Genomic DNA, 26,430 nt, shown 5'->3' on the forward strand with positions numbered 1-26,430 from the left:
GTTTCATTATGAAATTTTATTAATTTTCACATTACGCTCTACAGAGAATAAAAGAATATGTCTACCTTTAGGAAATTAGCTGAAATTAGAAAGAATAGAAAAGAATTCCCAAGTAAAGATGTGTAAGGTATTTTATAAAAAGATCTGACGTCTTCTGTGCTTCAGTCACTTTTACAGTAACATACAATAAAACAATTGCGTACACTAAAGTCAAACGTTTTCCGTGTATATAACAATGACCTTTATACGCTCCACGTCCCACAGCAGCCGACAATGATAACGTTTAGGAGTGTATATATAGAGAGAGACAGAGGTGGTGAAAGAAAAGCCTCTTGAACAAACCGACATTGGGCTCAGGACAATTCAGAGCAACAATGGGGTTATTCAGAAGTGTGGTTTTTCTCTTAGTCCTCCACCTTCTGCAGGGGTCTGATACGTCCCTCGTTCAGCTGAATAACAACGGCTACGAAGGTGTTATCATTGCTATAGACCCTGCTGTGCCAGAAGATGGAAGAATAATAGAACAGATAAAGGTAAGGAAGAAATGGGATTACTTCTGTTAAAATTATGGAAAAGACAAGAAGTTAATAGTTAATTATTATAGAAAATTCTGAATGGTTCAGGGAGCTTAAAAGCCACGTGGTGCAGTGAAGACAATGCTAGAATGTCAGTGGGAATTGCAGGTTCTAGATGAGGTTCTACCCAAGACAGGGAATAGGGCCTCCATGATCCTCAGTGTCTTCCTCAGTATATAAGCAGTTGAACTTGTGCATTTTTAAGCAGTGATTTATTGAATGTTTATAGCATGTCAGGGGGAGACAAGAGTGAACAAAAAGCCCCTGCCCTCGTGCAGTGTACACTCTTTTCAGCCGCTGTAGATAATAGAAACATGTAACTGTGTAGCAGGTCAGACGGTAGTAAGTTGCTGTGGAGTAAAATAAATCAGCCCAGGGGGATAGGGAGTGTTGGTGGGGCTGGGGTAGGGGAGAATGTGGGTTACTGTTTCACGTCGGGTACTCAGGGAAGGCCTCACTGTTGCTGTGACATCTGAGCAGAGACCTGAGATGAGTGAGGGAAGAGCCCACTGAAAACCCCGGGGAGGGAACGGCAGGCACAGAGGCATGGAGGTGAGAGCATGCTTGATGCGACCAAGGACACAACTGCGAATGAGCAGGAGGAAGGGCAGAGTGGGCTGAAGTTGGAGAGGTGGCAGGGCCCAGAGCACTGGAAAGACTTTTGGGGCTTTTACTCTGAGTGCCATGGGAATCCATGAAAGGATTCTGAGCAGAGGAGGGGTCTGCTGTCTCCTGCATATTCGGGAATCACTCTGAAGGCAGTGTTGAGGAAACTCTGGAGAGGGTTTCCACTTCTGCTCATCCTATATAAGCTCTGTTGCAGCAGAGAGGTGCAGAAGGACACTGGGTAGGAAGCTGTTGCAGGTCAGAAGTGATGGTGACTAGCAACAGGGCTATTGTGGTAGAGATCGTTAAAGAGGGTGATTCTGAGCATATTCGGAGGGTAGCATAGACGAATTTGCTCATGGATTAGATGTGCGGGAGGTAGAGGTGGGAGGAGAGAAAGATAGAAGTCACAGACAACTTCAAGGGTTGTCTGACCACTTGGAAGGATGGAATTTTCAGTAATTGAGAAGGCAAACACTGTTATATGAAGAAAATTCGGCAGTTGAGAGATCAGCAGTTAGTTTTGAACATTTTGACTTTGAGAACGGTTATTAGACATCCATGTGGATAGAGACACGAGTCAGGATTCAGGGGGAAAATCTGGGAGGAGATGAAAATTTGGGAGTCATCAGTGTGTGGGCGAGATTGGAAGCCATGAGAATAAAGTTCACTAGGAAGTGCAGATGGAGAAGAGAGAGTCTCCAGGACTGAACCAAGGACTCCGATTTCTACAGTTTCTTCCACCTCTCACATTCCATGTAAGAAAGAGATTGGTGTTACAGACGTGTGAATTAGGTCCCCTGTCCCTGACATTTACTAATTCCTTATATTCAATTCCTCCACTACTGTGTCCTTATGCTCACTGCTTTAGCCCTCTCATGGGTGTTATTATCCACCAGAAGTTGATGGGCATGACCTCAGTGGTGAGCAGGTGCTTCTGTGGCTGCCATTTAGCACTCATTCTGTGTGAACTCTGGCAGCACAGTGGTATTCACTTACTGATACCTAGGGAAAGGCAAAGCTTCCTTTACCGAGGAACACAGGCTTGAACAGCAGTTAATATAGCTGATCCTAAAAGATGGCTTTTTAAGTGTTCAGGGACAGCTGATCAATTTCAAAATATTTTGAACCTCTTAAATCAGTATTTGGAAGGATTATTTGTAGAGGCACAGTGACTGCTAGGACAGTCCTCTGTGGGACACTACAAGCAAACATTCAACTGTTAGTAGACACTCCTAGATTACACGTCTCCTAACATTCTCCCAGCCCTCTACAAAGTGCTTGCTTGTATATTGTTAGGCCATCTTGTGAAACATTCTCATCTGTATTATACAGAAGAGGAAAATGGGGTTGGGAAAGTTAAATGATTTTTCCAAGGTCATATTTAGTAGCACAATAAAACTGAGTTCCAGCATGTGGGCTTTCAAGATTGACAGATGTGGGTTTGCATTCGGCCTTGTATTAGATGACAGAAATCACACATTTTTCTAACCAGGAAGCAAATTTCTGGACATAACCCTACTCCTGAGGTACTATCTGATCATAATAAGTTTATGCTGAATTGACCATTAATTTATGACCTGCAATGTCACTTGCCAACTTTTCTTATTCCTTTTATTCATGTGTCCCTACTTATTTTCGGAAACATTGACGTCTTAATCTTCTTTAATCAAGCTAGGATATTACAAGAATTCTGAGAAGAAATTTAGAAAGAATATGACAGGAATTCTGCTTGGAAAGCCTGTGAGAAGCGTCAGTAGTCCCCCTAATATATCCTAGGAGATCACAGTCATTTGATTTAGGGTCAATGAAATCCCTCCATGATCTGAAGACATTCTAATACCTAAGGGGGTTGTACAGAGCTATGGAGACAGCAAAGTAAATGGAATACCTCAGAGTTGTACAAAACACAAGCCACACAATTGTGTGCAGCCACACTATTTTCCAATCAGTAGCACAATTCAAACAACCACATACGCTTTTATATCATAGCCACAGAAGGGGCCATCACTTCAGCAGAAGGTAACCGGTTGATACATAAATATCCCAAAACAAAAAAAAGGGGAGAGGCATCCTTAGGGAACAGGTAGAGAATTCTTTCATCTGCTCTAGGCCAGTGATGAAGTAACCTCCTATCTAGATTAGGAGCTCTCTGAAGGCCTTTCCCTGACTCCTAGCCAGTCCTCTGGGCCTTCAGTTCTCTGTACTCTGGCTTCTGATTGATCCCATGGCTCTGAACCCAATCAGTTTGCTGATCTCCTCAGTACATTACAGTCAGCACACTGAACTCTCTTCAAGAACACAGGGTAGAGAGCTCTGGAACTCCTGAAATAGAACAGCTCTACGATGGGCTTATGTTAGGTCAGGAAGCACCCTGGAGGACTGGAGCCTGCCTTGAAGAAAACAACACTCTTGACTGGGACGTTGCCAGTGAGATGAAGAGGATGACATCGTCATCCAGCACCCAGGGTCCCCCAAATATTCAGTGGGTTTGATCATCTACCATAAGACCTTTTCACCCATTTATTTCCCCACCTAGATAGTAAGCTCCAGGGAGGGACTATTTCTCTTAATAATCGTTGCATCTTTGGATTCAGGATATGGAACAGTATAAGGTGATATTATTTTCAGCTTGTTGGCAGAGCAATAAGCTCTGCCTAGGATCAAAAAGCTCTGCCTCTCCTATGAATTTTGCGTTACCCCACCTTCTAGGATCCCAACCCAGCTGCCTCTCCTGCGCAGTGGGAGTATAATGAAAATCCTCTCCTATGACCAGTCCCTACAGAATGTTCTCCTCAGCTTGCATCAGCTAAGGCTATTCTCTACTACGACTTATAAACAGTAATGACATCAACCGGTTTGTGACTGCCTATGTGTGGAGTACTATACAACTCATTTCATATTTATGCCAACCTTAAAGATAGATTGCAATACTCCATTTAAGAGACGAGGGAACTGGGCTTCAGAGCGTTACGTAAACTGGCAAAGCCCTATCAGTCAGAAAGTGCTGATGCCAGTATTGGAACCAAGCAGATGACGCTAAAGTCTATGCCTTTATCATTTTATACAATTTCTCTTAACACCAAACACGAGCATTTGCCTTTGGATGAAGGATTATGGAAGATTCAACCTTTAATGGGCAGGATGAAGCCATAATTTGGATTGACAGGTGGCAGAGTTGGAATTGTGAGGCAGGGACCTTGCTCATCAGTCAGTTGCTTTTTCTATCCACTCTTAAGTTGGGAAATGCTTGTGCTGAACCCTTGCTCATTTAATCCACTGTCACTTCGCCATCCTCACATGTGTTTCCTTTAACAATAGGACATGGTGACTGCAGCTTCTACTTACCTGTTTGAAGCCACAGAAAAAAGATTCTTTTTCAAAAATGTTTCAATATTAATTCCTGAGAATTGGAAGGAAAACTCTGAATATAAGAGGCCAAAACGTGAAAGCTATGAACACGTGAGTCAAAAAGTTTCTCTTAAAAATTATAATTTTTGCTGCTCCTCAGTTTTACAGCAAACTGATCGTTTCAGAGTTGTTCTGACTAAATGCTATCATTTCTATTTCTGATCTTTTAAAAATCTTTTTAAACATTCTCAGGCTGATGTTTTAGTTGCACCACCTACCCTCCCAGGTAGAGATGAACCATACACCAAGCAGTTCACTGCCTGTGGAGAGAAAGGAGAATACATTCATCTCACCCCCAACTTTGTACTTGGAAAAAACGAAAGTGAATATGGACCATCAGGTAGGAATTTTGGTTAAAACACATATTTTGCAGTGCTTTCAACAAGCAGCTTTGTATCCAGCTTAAGCGTCCAAGCCTTGGAGCCAGAGTCCCTCGGTTCAAATCCTGACTCCCCTACTTATCAGCTGTGTGTGACCTTGGACAAGTGACCTAGCCTCTCTGTGCCTATTTCCTGTAAAATGGTGATTAGAGGAGTTTCTGCTTTATACAATTGTTGTGAACGTTAAATTAGATAATCCACGTAACTATGCTCAGTACAGTGTCTACAGAAATTTGAACACAGGGCAATGGTAATAAAGGTTTTCTTTTGGCCTATTTTTAGATTTTAATTTTCCAGTTCTTCACAGCCAGATATTAATCAATCACGTGCTGCTTCCATGGAAGGCAGATGCCTGGCAAGCTGGAAAGAGCCAAGATGCCAGTTTCTGGCCAAGAGAAAACACTCACAGGCTGTTAGTTGCTGATACTCTTATTCAACTTATTTGGTTGAACCAGATGAACTTGTCATTAAGTCATCATTTTCACCTATAAAATTGACAGTTTCATCTACTTCCATCTAAAAGTTAACATCATTGGTTCAAATGAACTAAAGCATATTATTTTTCACATAAAATGCAAATCATTGTTAAAAGAGGGCCCAATGCACATGTCACTACTCAGTGAAACTTCCTGAATCTGCATACTCCAGAATCTCCCTCTTCTGTTGCCCTTCAACGAGCACACATGAAGTCTCTTGTCTCTGTTAAACACTCAGCTGGCTCTGGTCCTCATCATTGCCTGGACATGTTCCCCACTGCAATGTTTGTTTTTTTTTTTTTTTGAGGAAGATTAGCCCTGAGCTAACATCCGTGCCCATCTTCCTCTACTTTATATGTGGGAAGCCTGCCACAGCATGGCTTGACTAGTGTGCCATGTTCGCACCTGGGATCCAAACCAGCGAACCCCGGGCCACAGAAGCGGAACGTGGGAACTTAACCACTGGGCTACCGGGCCAGCCCCATCCCACTGCAGTCTTGAAAGCTACGTCATCTCACTCCATCCCAATCTTATGTTTTCCCCACACTTTAGCCTGACAATGTTTGCTCTCCTTGGCACTTTTAATGCCTTGTGCCCTTCTAGCTATACTTTCTTTCCTATCTGGCATGTCCAGAAAGTCAATTCAACTACAAGTATAAATAGCTCAACACTCTTATCCTTATGTTTCATTCAACTTGCCAAGTCCTGTGCACTGAGTTTCCAGGTAGTTTCCTTTGGCTCCTGTTAATATGTTTCCAAGATGTAAAAGAAAATTACAAAACTAATTGGTGTCGTTACAAAAACACATCTTCCAAGCTCAGGGAAGCACTCAAAGCTACTCAACAATATTTTTACTTGCCTCTTCTCAGCTCTCTCTCTCATTCCCCACAGCAGCTGTTGCAAAACTTCTACCAGTTTTCTCAAGATCTCTAGTCACTCTTGTCAATCCCATCAATCAACAGATTCTTTGAGAAAATAAAGGCCCTTACCTTCTTCCTCTTTACTTCCAAACTCGTGTCCACCTTCATCTCTCCCCACCTCCAGCTGTCTTAGAAGAGGAGGATGTTCTACAGTTTTTAAAGCCAAGGTCCCCTCCTGAGCTCTTGTTGTTTTCCCATCCCTCAACCTCAACCCAAGCCCACAGCTGACTATAATGGGACCCATATGTTTTTGAAAAAACTCACGTTATGCAAAACAATGCCCTAAAAACAACAAGGCTTTTGAAAAATAAGATTAAGAAGACAGTCCTAAAATCTATGCAATTTGTAATAAAAATGATAACAACAATAGTAATAGATACCAAGGAAGCTCATTTGGACCACCCTTGGCAGCAGCTCAGTGTGGCTGGATGCTGCCATCATAGCAGATATTAAAAGTACACACACACACACACAGAGGAAATGCTTTCATAAATGAGAATAGGGTTTGTGGGAACTGAGACAATGATATAGATGGGAAGGGAATTCTAAGTCAGAGGGGTTGCTTTTTTTAACAAAAATTTAGGTTATAAGGTCTACATCATGATGATTTGATGTACATATACGTAGTGAAATGATTACTAAAGTCAAGCTAATTAACATTTCATTGTCTCACATAGTTACCTTTGTGTGTGTGTGTGTGTGTGTGTGTGTGTGCTGAGAGCCCCTGAAATCTACCCTCTTAGCAAATGGAGGTGGGTACTGTAGGCAGGACCACCTGCCATGACCTAAGAAGGAAACACATTCTCTAAAAAGTGAGCCACTTATGCAGGCAGTTTTAAATTTTCTAAAAATTCATCAAACTCTAGAGCAGTAGCTAACACGAGGGCTTTTTCCTCCCTTACTGTAGGATATAATTTCATACTCACTAATCTGCCTCCATTTGCCTCGGAAACCTTAAACCAGTGTTCTCAAAGTTTAACGTGTAGAGGAATAACTTAGGGATCTTGTAAATATGAAGATTCTGACTCAGTAATCTAGAGTGGGCTTGAGAGTCTGCAAATCTTGTTAGCTCCCAGGGTATGCTGATGCTGCTGGTCCAAGGAACATATTTTGAGTAGCAAGGATTTTAAGAAGAAAAGACTTTTGCGTAATACTGACATTTCCCCCCTATTTTCAGGTCTCATGAGTTAATTTGAGTTAGAGAAACACATGTTGTAGCAGAATAGGCTATATTTCCAACCTCTCCTCCTCCATTTGATTTCCTCTGAAGTTTTCACTGATATTGCTAAAACAAAAATTCCACTTGTTTTTTCTTCCTGCATTTCAAGCTTGGATTTATCTTTATTCTTCCATTCACTCTAAAATTCTTAGGAAAAAAATCTTTTATTCTGATTCCCTCTCTCTATGCTTATCCTAGTCAAGGACTATATCCTACTCATCTTTATATTTCCTAGTACCTACTATAGTGCTGAATATACCTAATTAATAATAATTGTTTTCACACAAGTAATGCTTATATATACTAAGTATTGTATATTAATCAGTTCTTTTAGACACCCACAAGATTATCTATGGTCTATCACAGTGTTTTTCAATCTTTTATTCATTGTCAACCTCCTAAGAAGCATTTACAGACACTTTTTAACTAATTGCATCTTCATGAAATTTTAATGCCATGGATGTTATACATCTCTTTATGTTGTTAGTAGGAGTGAACATTGTAGAGCCAAAAGCCATTGTAATATCTAAGACTTTTTGCCCCCAAAACCAAAACCCAAAGGCCAGTCTATTCCACCCATAGCACATACATCATAAATGTTTTGCTGATTTAATATGTTGTGGAATAAAAAGATTATATATTACATAATGTAACATAATATAATATAATGCAATGAATGTAAAATATTTTTGTATAAACAAAAATATAAATGTTGGCAGTTATTTACAACCTAAATATGAATATTTTTGATTGAAAAAAAGTTTCTTAAAATAATTGCAGGGCAAATTTTGTCATTTGAATTATGATGACATATTTGGAATATTTTCCCACAGGGAGGTTGTTTGTCCACGAGTGGGCCCATCTCCGCTGGGGAGTGTTTGACGAGTACAATGAAGATGAGCCTTACTACAGCGCCACATCAAAAAAAATTGAAGCAACAAGGCATGACCATTTAAATTTTCTTAAATTACCTCAGGCTGTAGCTTCTTATTTGCCTTAGTTTGATTTCTTTCAAGAGCCAGTCATTCATTTTTGTCCCAATCCAGGTAATAGACACTATATCACAAAACAGTGCTTTTCTGCTTTTTTAGAAAATGTACCTTAAAGTAGCTGGTTGTCCATTTAAAATACAGGTAACTTCAAGAGCATTTGGTAGCCTGTTTGACGCATTTGTATATCTCTCTACCACAGCTTCCAGAACTCATTCATTCTGAAGTTGTCTGTGAAAAAGCCTGTACTATATGCGAGGAGATCAAAATTATTTACACTACACAAAAATGAAAAAAACAATGCTGAAAGTAGTGGCAAACGTGGGCTGAGAAATCAACCAGCTTCAAGAAACTAAAAAGGAATTTCTTGAGTTTATACAGTTCATTTTAAAACACCAATCTAACATCACCATTAATAATAGACAATCCTCTTGGTTCTGACATCAAGAAAGCAGAATGTTTGGGGGGAGTTGATCTAAAATTAGGTGCCATCAGCTTAGCCAATCTTAGATGGCGTGCTGGGGCTGAGGAATTATAAACAATGTACAAACTGAAAGATATACAATTTCAGCGAAGGCTCTTCCTCAACTCCGTCGAACCAAGTTTGAGGACACATATTTTAGAGTTTTACATTGACTACATTTGTTTGCATCGTATTCCTCCTACATGTCTAGTCTCTACTGCAGAATATTCATCATGATTGTTAATATAGATAACATCATTATGTTCACTGAGTTTGGGGCAATAGAAGCATGCACATATGTAGGAGTCTCCCTAAATGACTGAATAAAATCTAGTCATTCCTTCTGGGATTAAAACTGGAGAAACATTGAAAAGATGGGATATATTCACATCCCAGCATACTTGTAATCAGTGCCACCTATGGCCAATACCATGCAGTAAAACATACGCATAAAACACCTCCACCATTCTTTACTCTGCTCTCCTGGGCAGTACCTCAGTCTTTCCTTCAAGCCACATTTCACTTTGGATACAAATGAATATCAAAACACTTGTAGCCACGCCTCATCCCATTCTTTGGGGATATCTTCTTGAACAGAAATCTACAAAGAACTTTACGCTAAGGTGGTACCAAGAGCAACTGTTTCACAAGTGGCCTTGTCTAGATGCCTGCAGTGTATTTACCATCACAAGGCCACCAAGACAGGTGTTTGGAAAAGGGAAGCTTCCAGCCATTAGTGTGAGCAGGACAGCAGGAGCTTGAATCCCAGCAGAGAACTCAGCCATCGCCTACACTGGAGAGCCCACTTAACATTTCCCTCTGCCTCTTCTTGAAAAACAGATAACTGCTCTGGTGGGAACCCTTAAACTTTGCTGTCAAAACAGGATGTGTGTGCTACATAAATGAGAATAAAAACCTTGATATAAAAGTCATTATTGAAAACCATGATATGAAAACATAAGATTTTCAAAAAACTTTAATCGTTACGTTGCCTCAAAGACTAACTGTCACATACTTTCAGGTGTTCCACGGGTATTACTGGTATAAATAGAGTTCATACGTGTCAAGGAGACAGCTGTGTAACCAGAGCATGCAGAATTGATTCTAAGACAAAACTGTATGAAAAAGATTGTCAATTCTTCCCTGATCAAGATCAAACTGAAAAAGCATCCATAATGTTCATGCAAGGGATTGATTCTGTAAGTATACCAATCATTGCTTCAGACTGTATATTTATAATCAAAGGACATGTTATCATGTTTATAAAAGATCTGTGCAGGTCACGTGAGAGATTAGATGTATTAGTATAGAGTTCTTTGACTGGTACATAGTAAGGACTCAAGCAGTGTTACTTACTACTCAAAATCCACTTTACTATTATATGACTCCTGAGTCAATATCATTCAAGAAACAACATACTTGGAGAATAGATTTGTAATATTTTTCAGATTTGTACTTGATTTCCAAAGGCATAATGTAGAAAAATTTTTTTAATTTTATCAACCCTTAGGTCGTTGAATTCTGTAAGGAAAACAACCATAACCGAGAGGCTCCAAGCCTACAAAACAAAATGTGCAATTCCAGAAGCACATGGGAGGTGATCAGCAATTCTGAGGATTTTAAAAACACAGCATCTATGGTGGAACCACCCCCTCCACCTGTCTTCTCATTGCTGAAGATCAGCCAAAGAATTGTGTGCTTAGTTCTTGATAAGTCTGGAAGCATGGGGGTAAGTTTGTGAGCCCATTTTTCCTGGATGTAGGAAGAGGGAGGTGATTGAGGGCTTAAGAACACTCAACACTACCTGCACCTGGGTTGTTCTGAATTTCATGGTGGCATAAGTACCATCACTTCCTGTGATCATGACCTCTAGTGGGGCAGTGAACATTGTAATGAAAGAATGATGGCAAGAGAGTTAAAAAGACCTAACCCAAGAGTCTCTGTTTTTTCCAGAAAATAGGTTTATTGAGGATGACTTTTAGGCCCTTTATTAAAGATTTAGTTAGAAGATCAGAACTAGAGATTGAAATAGGAAAATGTTTTCTAACCTCGCCCTTATTGTCTACTGGAAATACTTGACAGATATGAGGAAAAGGTAGATTATGGGCTTCTGAACTCCTTTCAAGTCAAGGGACAAGATCAACCAGGAAAATTCTTAACACAGTTTTATCTTATTTTCAACACTTATATCAATGACCTCTTTATGCTCAAAGACACCAACAAAGAGCATCTCCATCACGAAGATAGGACCAGATTCAGCCATTCATTCCTTCTACTATCATTCACTGAATGGTAGGCATTGTGACAGGCTCTAGGAGCAGAAGCCCATATCCTTAAAGAGTTTATAGTTCAATAGAGGAAATTTTCCCTGCCTTCTCTATCACCTGGTTAACTCATACACAATCTTCAAAATTTGGTAGAGGTACCCATTTCCCCAGGAGGAGATGGGCTAGGCTTCTATGCTAGGCTAAGGGCTCTTCTGCTGGTCTCCCATAATGACCTGTGCAAACTCATATTACTATAAATTATGTTAAATTACACACTTCTCTCCCCACAAGACTGGGAGCTCCTCTAGGATTTGAAAGCATGTTCTCTAAGAATCATGTCCTCTAGGACTTGAAATAGAGTCTTATTCATCTTTGTATTAGACCAGGGTTTATCACATATAGGCACTCAATAAAAAATTGTTGAAATGAATAGACTACAAATGAGCAGATGTAATGTGATAAGGTACTCAAAAGAATGGCACATTTGAGGCAGAATAGGCCATGCTGAAGATCAGGAATAGTGTCTTCAACAAATGGTGATTCTGTGGACACTGAAAAGAGCAAAGTATGAATGAAATAATCCACAATAACACAGAGTTTCAGAAAGAGCATCAGAGTGTTAGACACCAGCACATATAAGTGCCTAGGACGTGTCGCTGGGGAGAGATGACATTCCTGAATGAGAGAAGATGAGCACCCTTCCCTAGACACAGTGCAGATAGAGCCAAGTGTAAAGGTAAAGCAAGGTAGTAAAGAGAGCCCTCAAAGATGGGATGTAGGTGGAGGTTCTTACTGTGATTTGGTTCTAGGGAGTTCAGAGGGAAATTTGGGCATGTGTTGGGGGTGGTACCACAGATCAGTTGGTGTTGAGGGATTGGAAAAGACAAATGTTTGAAGACACTCACATGGTGGGCATTCATGTAGGAAAGAGAGATATGAGTCTTAATGAATTACCAAAAAACCAATTCCTATTAATCTGTTGGTGGGGAAGTGGTGGGAAGAGGTAGGAACAGAAGAGGAAATAGGGGAGGTAGGGATTGGGCCTCTCCTATTTCAGCTCCAGCTAGATTAAGTTTCATCTATTAGGTAGTCTAGTTCCCAGTGGATGGGGAGATTTCAGCCTCTAGTTGGAGTGTGTGATACTCTGGTGAGATACTGTAGGATCTGGGGATTGGCTTCACCTCGACACAACTAACAGAGTATCCCAGGAGTAAGCAGGTAGATTCTAAGATGTAAGTCATCATTCTCCAATTAAAACTCAACCCCCACTCCACCCTCCACTCTAATTTGGGTGCTTAGCAGTCAACAATCAGCTTTACTCAAAAGCTTGTTTTCCTTACTATACTATATTTTTTTCATAATACACACAGCTATATTTTTCAAGTTTATCAATTAAAAAAATAATTGCTTTCTTTAATAACACTGATTACTATTGATAGAAAATTCTTAACAACTAATTCTACTCCTTCATTTTATGTGATCTGCTATTATTTTCCAGTTGAAAACACTTGGTTGTTTTTCTTGTCCTTTTTTATTCAGGGTTCTAATCGGCTAAGTCGAATGAATCAAGCAGCAAAACATTTCCTGCTTCAGATCATTGAGAATGGATCATGGGTGGGGATGGTGCACTTTGATAGCACTGCCTATAAAAAAAGTAGTTTAATCCAAATAATAAGCAGCAACGAAAGAAACAAGCTCTTGGAGAGTTTACCTACAGCAGCTTCTGGAGGAACTTCCATCTGTGCAGGAATTAAATCGGCATTTCAGGTGAAAATCACACTAAAAATATAGTTTTTTTTATTACTAAGACATTTTTATGTTAAATGCATGCTGCACTTACTTGCTCTCTAGTTTTCACATATCTAATCCTAAGAAGCACATGACTAACCCATAGAAAAATTGTCTTGATGACTTTTGAATGGATCACTAAGTCAACATATAAACTGGTGAGTGAATAAATGACTATTAAAATGCCCCTAAAGCACAAGCCCAATGGGGTCGGGACTTTGTCTTGTTACCATGCAATAGTCAGTGCCCAATAAAGGTTAGTTAAATAAGTGTGCTTGGGCAGCAAAAGTCATCAACATTTAATGCAACGAAGCAAGCTAAGTGTATGATTCCACTTTGGGCCAATCCTCGTTTCAGTGTCTGTGACATCCAGTTACAGAAAAGTGATGTTTATCTCTTAAAGCAGATGTGGCAGGGACTGTTAGTCAAAGTCGGGTAAGGGAGACTGGTCACAACATGAGTTTTGACCTCAGAGAACTGGCTCTACTACGTACCAGCTATGTGACCTTAGACAACGTTTCAGTCTCTTTGGACTCTCAGGGCCTTAGCTATAAAATAGAGGAAAACAAGAATGCTACTTCACAGGGCTATTATGAGGAGCAAATGAAATGATACATTTACATACTTAGAATATCTATTTATACTAAATATATAATTCACAATAACGATTATTATGAATGTTATTAATATCCAAATGGTCAATATGAGGTTGTAATTAGTATCATTTGCATCATTTTCCAGCTAAGGAAGCTTCACTGTTCCCTCAGGGTCTGTAAAATTGAATCTGAATTCCTCAGTCCCATGTTATGTGAGTCTCTTGTCCCCTCAATAAAATCTAACATGAAGTCCTGGGTTCAAACTCCAATCATCACTTACTAGCTTTGTGACCCTAAGCATGACTCTTCACCTCTCTAGACTTCTATAACCTCATCAGCAATGAAAGCCAGCAGATAAGACTGTTCATGTTTTAATTTATTCAACATATGTTTAGAGTAGGGAGTAGTGGATAAACATATAATATAATTTAATATTCAACATATATTTATGTACCCAGCAAAGCTTTTCTGCCCTGGTGGTGAACGCTATCCCAGTGGGGAATATATCATACCTCCATCAATCAATCAATCAATTAATTTAAAACAATAATAATTAAAGATTTTTGGAGACAGTGTTGTGAAGGAACCAGAGTGAAGTCATAGAGTAACTGGGAAAAGAGGGGCACTGGCTACCTTAGGTAGAGAGGCCACTGGGGCTTTCTCTGAAGGGTGACATTTAAGCTAAGATTTGAAGGATAAGGAGTCAGTGGTTCAGGCAGAAAGGAAAGCGCAAAGTCCCTTGGGAAAGAGGTGGAAAAGAACTGGATTATTCCAAGAAATGACAGAAGCTAGTGACACTGGAGTCTGACAAATGAGGGGGTACGAAATGTGATTGGCAGGTAGACAGTAGCTACAACTTTCAAAGCTTCAAAAAATATGATAAGAAGTTTGTATTTTATTTTAAGCACCACAGAAAGCTACCGAAGGGCTTTAAGCATCAGAGACTGAGAATTAATTTACGATTTATGAAGTTGACTCTGGTTGCCCCACAGGAAATAAACTGTAGGGAGCAGAGTGGTAGTGCGGTTGTGATCTAGGGATGTGTTCAGAATTGGGACTTGAATTAAATTATACAGAGAATAAAACACATGTAACTTGGAGCAAGTATTCAGTAAATGGTGGCACTGTAATATTTGGCTGTTTCTCTTGAACCGTAGAATACATTTGGTGTGTCTTTGTCACTCACCTCTGTATCTCCCCAGTCTCTCACTCATTCTCAACAAATATTTTTAAATTTAATTCATTCTTTCCATGAATGCAGCAACCATATAGTTCCTGCTGAATCCCCAGTAGCCAGGTCAGTGACTAACACACTGTAGGTGCTCAGTGGGTAAACTAATACAAGAAAGGGAGAGGTGAAGGACAGAACTCTGCTTCATCTTTAAATCTTCATTTTGCACTCAAATGTGAAGGCAGAGTGTGATGGGGATGCTGGATAAATGTTATAAATGTATAAAAGCATTTTCTATTTTTCAATTCGGTGGTAATGCATGTCAGAGCATATTTCAAATATATTATGACATATATAATAGTCATTCCTTGCCTCAAAACATTGGAAAATTGAAATGAGGCTAGTCATTTTGTTCCCTGACACCTGCTCTATTAGGAATTTCTACGTTCCAAATCCTCTTCTGCAAATCCACACACACCTCCACTCCAAGTTCATGAAAGCCACGGACAATCTGTCATTTGTTTCCTCTCGGCCTGGACTCAGTTTCTCAAAATGGTGCTCCAAGAAGCCACTACCAATTAAAGCTGTCAGAGGAAATGAAATAATGTGGCTCTCCTGGGATAAATTCTCTTCATCCTCTCTTACAGGCGCCTAGATTCAGAACTCTGAGTTTCAAACTATTTGGCTTCATAGGAAGGGGTTCAAGCCACACATACTCAATAAATATAATTCGTGTATTCTCTGAGCACAAAAAGTATGCTTAGTTCCATTTTTATTACTATTACAGGTAAAGTAAAAGTTATATAACAAGGTCTCTAACTTGGACGTGCTTAGAACTTTCCCCATCTTTCTTTATGAGCACTCTCAGGATTCCCTAATTTGGATTGTTTTTTATGTTGAGGTGGATTCTTACTGCATCTAGCTGTATGTGTAACAAACTATACACAGAAGGCTTGTCAGAGGGTAGTGTGGTCAAAGAGCAGAAAAATATTTAATGCCACATTCTACAATTATATTTTTCATGCCTGGTTGACCTGAGTTTCCAAGACTGGGCTGTCATTGTAACTTAGCCAAGGTGGGATTTTCCACAGCCCTGCTCCCATATAGCTTCATTTGAACAGAAATTCCCTGCAGCAGGTGGACAAAATAGAGAGTCATGTTCACGTTCCCCCGGGGGCTGCTGATTGCAGATTCTATGATTTTAAAACAGAAGCTATTTCTTCCTTTCTGCACATTTTTATTTTCTTTGTACATTTTTTTCTAATCTCCCATAAGTCTTTGATCTAGGAACACTTCTAATTATGCTCTAAATTACGTAATTATTTGCAGGTAATTAGAGAAATTTACCCCCAAATAGATGGATCTGAAATAGTACTGCTGACCGATGGGGAGGATAACTCTGCAGGCAGTTGCCTGGATGAAGTGAAACAAAGTGGGGCCATCATTCATTTCATTGCTTTGGGACCATCTGCTGATCAAGCAGTCATAGAGATGAGCACCACAACAGGTAAGAGGTGACATATAGATATTCTAGACCGTTGATAGCAATGCACAAGTGTAGAGGCTGACAATCAGCAACTTCTCTCAAGCTCTTGCTCTGCAGGCACTGTGCCTGGAGCCTGGGACCAGAGTTAAATCAGACCTGATGTCTATTCTCAAGGGGCTCACAGTCCAGCTGGCTGGAGAGACAAATAAAACTATTAATCACATAGCATAATCAGATAACTGTCCTCCACGACAAAAGGAATATACAGGAATAAAGCACGATGTGAGCAGAGGAAGCCATTAATTCTCGCAGGGCTGTACAGAGTCAGGACGGAGGCATGAGAGATGAGGTGACTTCTGAGCTGGGCCCTGTGCAAGGTGTTGAATTTCTCTGGAAGGAAAAGGGGTGAGAGATGATCAGATCATGAGCAAAAAGACCATGTTGGGACGATAATGCCAGGCACGTGGAGGGATAGTGGGAAACCCATGAGACCAGAGCAGAGGCTGTGGGGCGGGGGCACGGGATTAACAGAAGCTCAAACTGAAAACGTCTAAATAACAACAGAGTTTCTAGATAAACATTTACTCTGGTAGCTGTCATCTTAGATACACAGATGTGAGATGAAAAAGAGCTACATGTTTTCAGTGACTTCTTAAACATAGAAAATACATAATTTTTAAATTATGAACATCAATGATTGTGTTGGGTTGGTTCTAATGTTACCAAATATATACCTGCTTTTTAATGCTTAGATGTACAAACTCTCATCATTTCAAACTGCTTTCACAGCCAGTATAAAATTTATTTTTATCACAAGTATCCCCCCCAAAAATACTGCTCTTTTGAACTTGTCTCTCTTACTTACCATTTTTCTGTCTCCTCACTGCCAGCTATTGTCAGGATAACTCAATATAGTGGCATTTAACCTTTCTGATTCTGATCTACTCTGGCTGGAAAATTGGAAAGCCAATGTGGTTAGAACTATTTCTTACATACAAGTGATTAATTCCCCTTAAGGGGTATGTGAAGTCTCTGAGCTTTAATACAATGACTTATAACATCATTTTTAATATTCTATGGTTATTTGATGAGTTTCAGCCAGCTAACGTTTCTTAAAGTGAGGTACCTCTTTATGACATTTTGAAGTTAACATTTCAGAGTTAATCTTTACACCTATATGCTTTTAGTCTATTTTAATAATCCATACTGAAACTATGATTTTGTTACCCTATTATCTTATTAATCACTAAAATGTGACAAGTACTTATTATCTAGAAAGCAACCTAGTTAATGTATTTACATTTTAGGAGGAAGCCATCTTTTTGCTACAGATGAAGCTGCGAACAACGGCCTCATTGATGCTTTCTCGGCCCTCGTGTCAGGAAATGCTGATCTCTCCCAGCAGTCTCTTCAGGTCAGAGCTCCCACACTTCAGGTCTTTCAGTTTGCACTTAGCCATAAGCAAGGAAATAATTTGGGTGTTCTAAGTTCTACATTTTTCTCAAAGTAAATTTTTAATTAAAATCAAAACTTCAGCCTGAAATAGAAATTATTCTTTAGATATGACCAAATTAAGTAGTGAAATAGCAAACACTTTTTCTTTTTCTTTTCCCATGGGGTTTGGTTAAGGGATAACATCAAAACTTAAAGATGTTAAATTAGCCACCAAAAATAGACTTTCCAATAATTGCATCCATCGTTCTGTGAATACATTAAGACAAACTCATGCTTCCAAGATTTTCTCACCCTTCGCTGCTGTGAAATTGATTTAAAGTAGACAAATGAACTCAAGTAGCTGGTTTAAAAATGGAAGAAATGTATCTTGGAAATAAATTTATCAGGAGAAAGACAGTGAATGATCATTGCATATCTACAAGCCTAGGGTTTTTCTTACTTCTTCAACAACTTCTTTCACTGATTTTTATTTTACTACATCTCTTCTGAACTCCTTTTCTCATTTGTGTTTCAAGAACAACACCATTTTTGGTTACTTTCATTCAAAACCTTGGAGTGCGCTTTGATTCTTTTTTGTTTGTATCCTATGTAAAATGACAGCACAGCCTGTTTCCTTCAAAATATTTTTAGAAAATTCTATTTCTGTCTGTATCCATTCCCACCAAGACTATATCACATCACTTTATGCCAACACTTCCATCTTCCATCTTCCAGCTCATCAAATCACTGCCTATGTTAAAATTTGCCATGATCACCTAAATAAAACTATTTTCCTCTACTCTTCAATAATAAGAAGCACGGAAGTTACAGAACGCAGGGTTAGGATAACACAGGCAGACTAGTTGGTCTGAAGATCTGGTTTGTAGCTTTACCCTACAAACAGATTAAAAATTGGTCTGAGGTCTAGCTTGGCAGTGTATGGAGAATAAGCTGAAGGAGAATAAAGCCCACTTTTGAGGTTTTTAATCGGGTTGACTGGGAGAATGATCATGCTACCATCTAAAAATGACAAGGAAGAAAGAGAACTGATTTTGAGGATATTATTTTGTGTTCTCTTTTAACTTTGGCAATTTTTAGTGGATAGTGAGACATGAAAATGGAATATTCCAAAATAATTTAAAATATAAGAGTAGAACACGGGAAATCAGCTAGAAAGGAGACATCTGACTGCAGGAGATGCTCAAAGTTTCGAGAATGGACTTTTTAGATGGCGCGGAAGGGGCAGGAAGAAAGCTTTCTTCCTCTCACTTAAATGACTTACAGGTTCTGGAATAGAGAAATAACAAAAAGAAAGCAAATTTATGAAAGATTAATGTGGATTTGTGTACATGATGGGTAGGTCTTGGGAGAGGATACTGACATGTTAGAGGTATGTTCCAATAATCTGAGTAAATGGGAACTCAGATTTGGATGGTGGCAGCTGGAATACGGAGGAAAGGCTGCATCCTACTCTTTACTCAGTTGTTTTCCCCTAGTACTACTATGTAGCCAAAGCCTTCTAACTTTAGCTTTCCTGATAAGAAGTCTAAAAATGTCACTCACATTCTGATTTAACTTGATCATAATACTTTGTTCACTCAAAGACATGTCCACTTAACCTAGGACTGAGATTTTTGTCATGGCAATGATGTTTCCATGGTAGAATCACTCCCTTCTATCAGCACTGCAGTGAGGTAGTTTTGTTTCAGGACTGGGTTGGAGTAGAAGTGGGATTTCCCATCATTCCTGAAATGACACCTCTGCAGGATGCACCTTCTGGGTCAGTGGAGAAAGCTGTCTCTCCTTGATTAAGAGCTAGCCACAAGGACTTGAAAAACTTTCTTTGAAGCTCCTCTCAGAGAAGGGTCCTCTCTTTTACTTCCTCTCTTCTCAGGATTCCAACCTTCATGGACATCAGTTTGCCCTCTTTCCACTCTTGTTGGACATGATTACTGTCTGGTGCTACTCACTATCCTGTGTGAAACATTATTTCAAGATTTCACATCAGGAAAACATCCATGAGTGTTTGTCTCAGTATTGCCTAGTCCTGATTTTCTCTCGAGGCCCCCGTTAGGGTGTTTCTCCTCAAATACTCCAGCCACACACAAACACACACACACACACACACACACACATGCATCTTACAGCTAATTCTTCACTGAAGTTGTAACACCCTTTCATGCTAAAGGCCAGAGTGGCTGTTTGCCAAGACAACTGGGAAAAAATAATGTGGCCATATCTCCAACCATAAAACCCATTCTTCTGCTCTAATGCTTTATTATACCCTGTCCTTTCCTCAGACCCTATACTTCCACACTGACAACTGTCACATCCCAATCAGCTGTCAGAGAGATCACAAGCTAAGACGGCAATCCCTATATAAGCTTGTTCTCAGGCCAGAAATTAAGAACAATATTTAAAAAGAGAAAAGAATAAAATTACTCTATTCTCCAGTCATTAATTCTAAACATATTTAAACAGCTTGAAAGCAAGGGTTTAACACTCAACAATAACCTCTGGATGAATGGCACTGTAATAATTGATAGCACTGTGGGAAAGGACACATTCTTTCTCGTCACCTGGAACGGACAGCCTCCCTCTATTTCTCTCTGGGATCCCAATGGAACACGGATGGAAAGTTTCACAGTGGACACAAGTTTCAAAATGGCCTATCTCAGTATTCCAGGAACTGCAAAGGTAAGCAGCTGGCTTTTAGATCTCCTTGCAAATTTGTTTTATAGCTGAAAATACATTGTTAAATATGTGGATGCCAATACTTGCTTCATCTTCAAAATTAAGATACCTTAGGATGAACTTTCTATGCCTGTATGGTCCTGAGAATCATGATGGTGGAAAAAAAGGAAAAAGAACTTATGCATTAGGAGGCAAGAACAGAAGGGGAAAAACTAGCAAGACTAAGAATAACTTTGAAGATGCAATGCAGGGACAGTTTGGGCAACTTGGTGTGTAGATAAATATAGACTCATTCCTAATTAGCACTACCAGATCATCGAATCTGTGGACTTTGAGGCCAAAGAAAAATGCCTAGATCAAAGAAAACTTTCCAAAACTTATTTTTCCAAGGTGAGATTTCACAAAGTTTGGACACAAAGCATGGCAATAGCCAGGATGCCCTGTCCAAACTGCCTCAACTCTTGTCCTTTTACCATCAAAAACCGCAAAATTTGTTTGTTCTGTAAGATACTTATGAGATTTATCTTAGCATTGGATAATAGAAACACAAAAAAAATAGCTGGATCTTGGATCCTTACTAAATTTCATTGAATTTGCAGGTGGGTGTTTGGACTTACAGTCTTCAAGCCAAACAAAACTCAGAAATATTAACGATAACAGTAAACTCTCGGGCAGCAAATCCTTCCGTGCCTCCAATCACAGTGAATGCTAAGATGAATAAAGACACAAACAGCTTCCCCAGCCCAATGATTGTTTATGCAGAAATTCTACAAGGCTTTGTACCCATTCTTGGAGCCAATGTGACTGCTTTCATTGAATCAAATAGTGGAAAAACAGAAGTTTTACAACTTTTGGATAACGGTGCAGGTAATTCACAGGTTTTTATGAATAAGCCTATATTTTCATAACTCAGGATATGTTATGGGTCTCTGGGGCAGTGTGGGGCAGTAGAACAGGCACCAGAAGAAGTGATGCAGATTATGCATGAACACCAGGACCAGCAGAAAATTCTATGCAGGTAAAACCTACAAGGTGCTTAGCAAGTGTCTTGCACGTGGTAAGCAGTCAATACCTGGTATTTACTATCATTATTGTTTGTCATCCAGACAACCAATGTCTGTCACCAGATAGGAAGGTCTCATTCAGGAGGTTGAGGACAGCATCAAGAATTCTGAACAAGTCAGTCCTAGGGGGCCATCATCAAGAAAGTCTGGCCAGAAAGGGTGAAAGACAAGCAACCATATGGGTAGAGTTAAGAGGTAGAGTTCAGGTCTCTGGCAGGAAGGAGGGGACAGGCAAGAGTACTTTCCAACAGCTGGAACAAAGTGCACACGTAGTCCTGGGAACTGATGCCCAAGGGCAGGCAGAACTGCCACGAGAGAGGAGGGGACATCACTGGAGCATCAGACACCAGGTCTGACTGGCAGGAAACAAGATACAGTGTTGGCCTTACTCTGTCTCCTTCTCTGGTTGGGTGAGTGGTGCTATGAGACCTTTTTCCTGACTCTGGATCTTTGTAGATCTGAACTTTCTTTTGATAACCACCTGAGTTAGCAGATTTTCTATTCATATCCTTTGCAGTGTAATTGATTCAGTCAATTTATAATCCCATCCTCACTGCTGTTGGCCCTGTAAAAATGTAGAAAGTGAAATCTTTCTTTGGTACACCTCAACGCCTTCATCTGATATGCCAGTATTTTCCGTAACTATCCCTTCCTCCTCCCCATTCTGAACCCTTTCCATACCACATTAAATCTTACCTACAACGTGCATCATTTCTCAAGGTTTTACCAGACGACTGCTTAGCTAATTTGGAATGCCTTTACCTAAGAAGGTATTGGTGACTAACAATGACTTGGAGCAGGGGTTCTCAAACTTTAGCATGCAAAGGAATCATCTGGAGAGCTTGTTATAACACAGAATGCTGGGCTCTCCCCTGGGAGGTCTGAGAAATTTACATTCCTAATAGGATCCAGAGAGATGCAGATACCTCTGGTCCAAAAACCTCACTTTGAAAACCTCTGTCTTAGAGGGGCTAGCCCCGTGGCTGAGTGGTTAAGTTCACGCGCTCCGCTGCAGGCGGTCCAGTGTTTCGTTGGTTCGAATCCTGGGCGCGGACATGGCACTGCTCATCAAACCAGACTGAGGCAGCGTCCCACACCCCACAACTAGAAGGACCCACAACGAAGTATATGCAACTATGTACCGGTGGGCTTTGGGGAGAAAAAGGAAAAAAATAAAATCTTTGAAAAAAAAAAAAAACCTCTGTCTTAGAGTGTTGGACTCCCTGAGAAGTGTGTTTGCAATTTAACAAATGACTCCACTACCACTGATATCAAGAAATATAATATAGGATTCCTGAGTTCCCCAATGTTTATACTAATAGTTGATGGGGTTTCCCCCTGTCAGACCAGGGAGGTAATGAATCCTAGAGCAAGAGCTGAGAATTGAAAAAAAGAGAGGTTGAAGATAAGTCAAAATAAGTAATCTGTATGTGACTATGGTGAGAATTAAATCCTATGCAAAGATGCTTTTTCCTCACTGATGATCCTTTTGATTTGAACACAATGATGACACATTCTAGAAGAAGAGCACCAAAATAATCTGCATATAAGTTCATAAGGTGAAGGTATTCATTATACATATATAGATACCAGTGTGTGTATATGTGTATATAATCTACACCTAAATAAAGATTATACCTCTATATAGAAATTATAAAATAATATATAACATTATACATATATGTAATGTGATATTTATATGTATATAAAATAACTCAAAAGATCAATTCAACAAGATACTGGCTGGCTGAGCATAATGGAAATATTCCCAAGGGGTCAATCCAAACCTATAGAGCCCAATCAAGAGGATATGCTTATAAAGGCCATATGCTTGGCTTTGAAAATGAATAAATTTCTCTTTTTCTTTACAATAATCATTTATTCCTTCATTTCTATAACAAGGTGCTGATTCTTTCAAGAATGATGGGGTCTACTCCAGATATTTTACAGCTTATTCAGAAAATGGCAGATACAGCTTAAAAGTACGGGCTCATGGAGGAACAAATGCTGCCACACGAAGCTTAAGGCGTCCACTCAATAGAGCCGCATATATACCAGGCTGGGTAGTGGATGGTGAGTAACTCGTGGCATCTGAAATCCAGTGCTGGCTTGACTAATTGGGAGTTGATACGATTAAGCCTTCAAACGTTTTAACTCAAAACATAACTTTCCCCATTTCTGGAATGAAGTTCTCAGTCATCCTGGGATTTGCCTCCAAATTAACCTAAGCTTTGGCACAGTGTCTAGCATCCAGTAAGCACTCAATAAATGTCAGCCATTACTATGTTACGTTGAAGTATTTTACCTATATCAACAGCAATATGCCAAGTTTCGGCTCAGAATGACAGAAACAGGCTAATATATTTATGTACCTAAGTATAAACCAGTGGCAGAACTTATCCTTCAGCTGATGTACTCTGTAAAAGATACACAAATGAGTAAACATTATTTTAAATGTTTTTATTAAATCAGAAGAAAAACAATAAAGTAGAGTAAGTTGAGGAAAAGGATTAAGAAGGCATTCTTTGTTAACTTTCCTTTCTCTTGCCTCTTATCTTGTGACTTTTAGGGGCTTTCTGTCAGCAACTGGAATAAATCCAAAGTATTACTCCTTAACACTTGCAGCCAGGAAGGAGGAAGTGATCTAGGGCAAGTAGAAGGAAGGGAACTCCCTAGGTTTACTCCCAGTCTGGAGAGAATTTCAGAGATTAGCAATTATTTTTGATCACAAAGGCATCTATTGATTTGTATAACATTATTCCCACTCAGTGCAGCCTTAATTCCACAGAAATTCATTATCTGATTCTATCCCCCAACATCCTGGTCAGGACATAAAAGAAAGAATTCCCCCACCAATTAACTGGATGCTTACGACTTTGTCAACAAACAGTAAAATGTGACTGTATATGGAAAAAAAAGGGAGTGAAAGATGTGGGACAGGAGTTCACTTCACCGAGTTCTGAAAATGCTAGTAGAGATTTCCCCACTAAATACCAGGAAATTTCTAACGCAGGGAAAATTGAAGGGAATCCATCAAGACCTGAAATTGATGCGGATACTCAGACACCCTTGGAGAGTTTCAGCAGAACAGCATCCGGAGGTGCATTCGTGGTTTCAAATGTTTCAAATCTTCCCTTGCCTGACCTGTACCCACCAAGTCAAATCACAGACCTTGAGGCCACCCGTGATGGGGACAATATCAGTCTAACATGGACAGCACCAGGAGATGACTTTGATGTTGGAAAAGGTAAGGATGAGGTGTCAGGTGGTGTTGATTAACTTAGAGGTGCTGGTTACAAAAGCAAGAGTGTAAGGGGGGGTTGGAGGGGAACAATTTTTAACTGACAGCTGCTCAGCAAAGCATTAATTTTATAATCTGATAGTTTTGAATCAATCAAACAGGACACTTTTTAACTGGCCCCACCTTTCATACAAAGAAGTAGTATTTGGCAGAGTTTAAAAATCAGAATTCAGCTTTTATTGAAAAATTAGTAAGACTTTGGCTATGAATATAACCTTTGCCTAACTAAACAACATTTTGAGGAGAATGACTAAAAAGGAATTTAATAGGGTATGCTCTGGTTTCTAAACTACATGTAACTTTTTTCCTTAGCTCAACAGTACATCATAAGAATAAGTGGAAGTCTCCTGGATCTAAGAGACAATTTTGATGACGCTCTGCAAGTAAACACTACTGATCTCTTACCAAAGGAGGCCAACTCCGAGGAAACCTTTGCATTTACACCAGGACACATCTCAGAAGGAAATGCAACCCACATATTCATTGCCATTCAAAGTGTGGATAAAAGCAATTTGGCATCAAAAGTATCCAACATCGCGCAAGTAGCTTTGTTTATTCCTGAAGCAGATTCCAGTCCCGAGGAAAATTCCACTGGTTCTGGAGCTAACGTTTCTCCATTTGTGTTGTTGGTGTCTGGGTCTGTGGCAATTGTTAGTATTATTTCAAGTGCCACCATTTTTTATTAAACAAGAAAAAAAATTCAAGCAGACCCATAGCAATATTTTTAAAAACAACAAAAAAAGTGAAAGATATTTCTGAATTTGAATTCATCCTGTGTGATCACGAACTCATCAAAATAATTTTAAGAATTCTAAGAAGTATACTTTGATGAAATATAAACATCCAGGAGTATTTGAAAAATTATAAATCAATGTTACATTTTATTTACACATTATTTTGTTTATCATAAAAAGTGATGAATAAAGATCCTTTTTCATGTTGATACGTATTTCTATTATCTGATACAAAAGCTTTCTAGAATTATAATTCAAATTTCATCAAATAGTTAAAATTGCCTATTTGAGTAATCAAAATACAAGTGTAAGAAAGCAAATAATATTTGAGAAAAAATGAATTTTGTCTTGGTACTTTCAGCTATAGATTGATGCTGCTGTATTCACCCAAAGTTGCCAACTATATACCACTATATACAACACGAATAAGATCATGATTATTACAATTCATTGATGGGGAAGATACTAGCAAAAAAATCAGTTACCACCTGTCAAACCACAGATTTTCCTTATTTCAGTTCAATATAATCATATATACATATATCTTTTCACTTAAAACACAAATCGGCCTGTGAACATTTTCCTTCATTGAAGGAAAGAATTACTGAAGCTACTACCCATTACCCTTGTTTCCAGATACAGAAAGAAAACTAAAACTTTAAAAATACAATATTCTAATTATCGCTCAGAGTCACAGCCTAAAAGTCTCAACCATAGTACTGAATGGGGTCAATTAAAGAGAGAATGTAGGCTGGGAAGAGCAGGTTCACACGGTAGGCCACGGCAAGACCTGCCAGAGAGCCCACTGATGCAAAGAAAATGGAACACAGAGCGTGTAACTATGCACTGCCAGCTG

The 26,430-nt window shown here is 39.3% G+C and overlaps 1 protein-coding gene across 1 annotated transcript; it reads left to right on the forward strand.

Annotated features, from left to right (window-relative positions):
- The first annotated feature begins 302 nt into the window (after positions 1-302).
- Positions 303-25,783, forward strand: LOC106824669 (calcium-activated chloride channel regulator 4-like). Its single transcript, XM_044749412.2, has 14 exons — positions 303-533; positions 4,503-4,643; positions 4,785-4,932; positions 8,421-8,529; positions 10,061-10,238; positions 10,550-10,768; positions 12,846-13,073; positions 16,191-16,368; positions 17,655-17,761; positions 20,263-20,478; positions 21,075-21,342; positions 23,442-23,612; positions 24,553-24,786; positions 25,153-25,783. Exons 1-14 carry the CDS (start codon positions 375-377, stop codon positions 25,524-25,526), a joined length of 2,730 nt encoding a protein of 909 aa, XP_044605347.2. The 5' UTR covers positions 303-374; the 3' UTR covers positions 25,527-25,783.
- Positions 25,784-26,430: the final 647 nt, after the last annotated feature.

The sequence above is a fragment of the Equus asinus genome, chromosome 16 (assembly GCF_041296235.1).
Source record: "Equus asinus isolate D_3611 breed Donkey chromosome 16, EquAss-T2T_v2, whole genome shotgun sequence".
Taxonomy (NCBI): domain Eukaryota; kingdom Metazoa; phylum Chordata; class Mammalia; order Perissodactyla; family Equidae; genus Equus; species Equus asinus.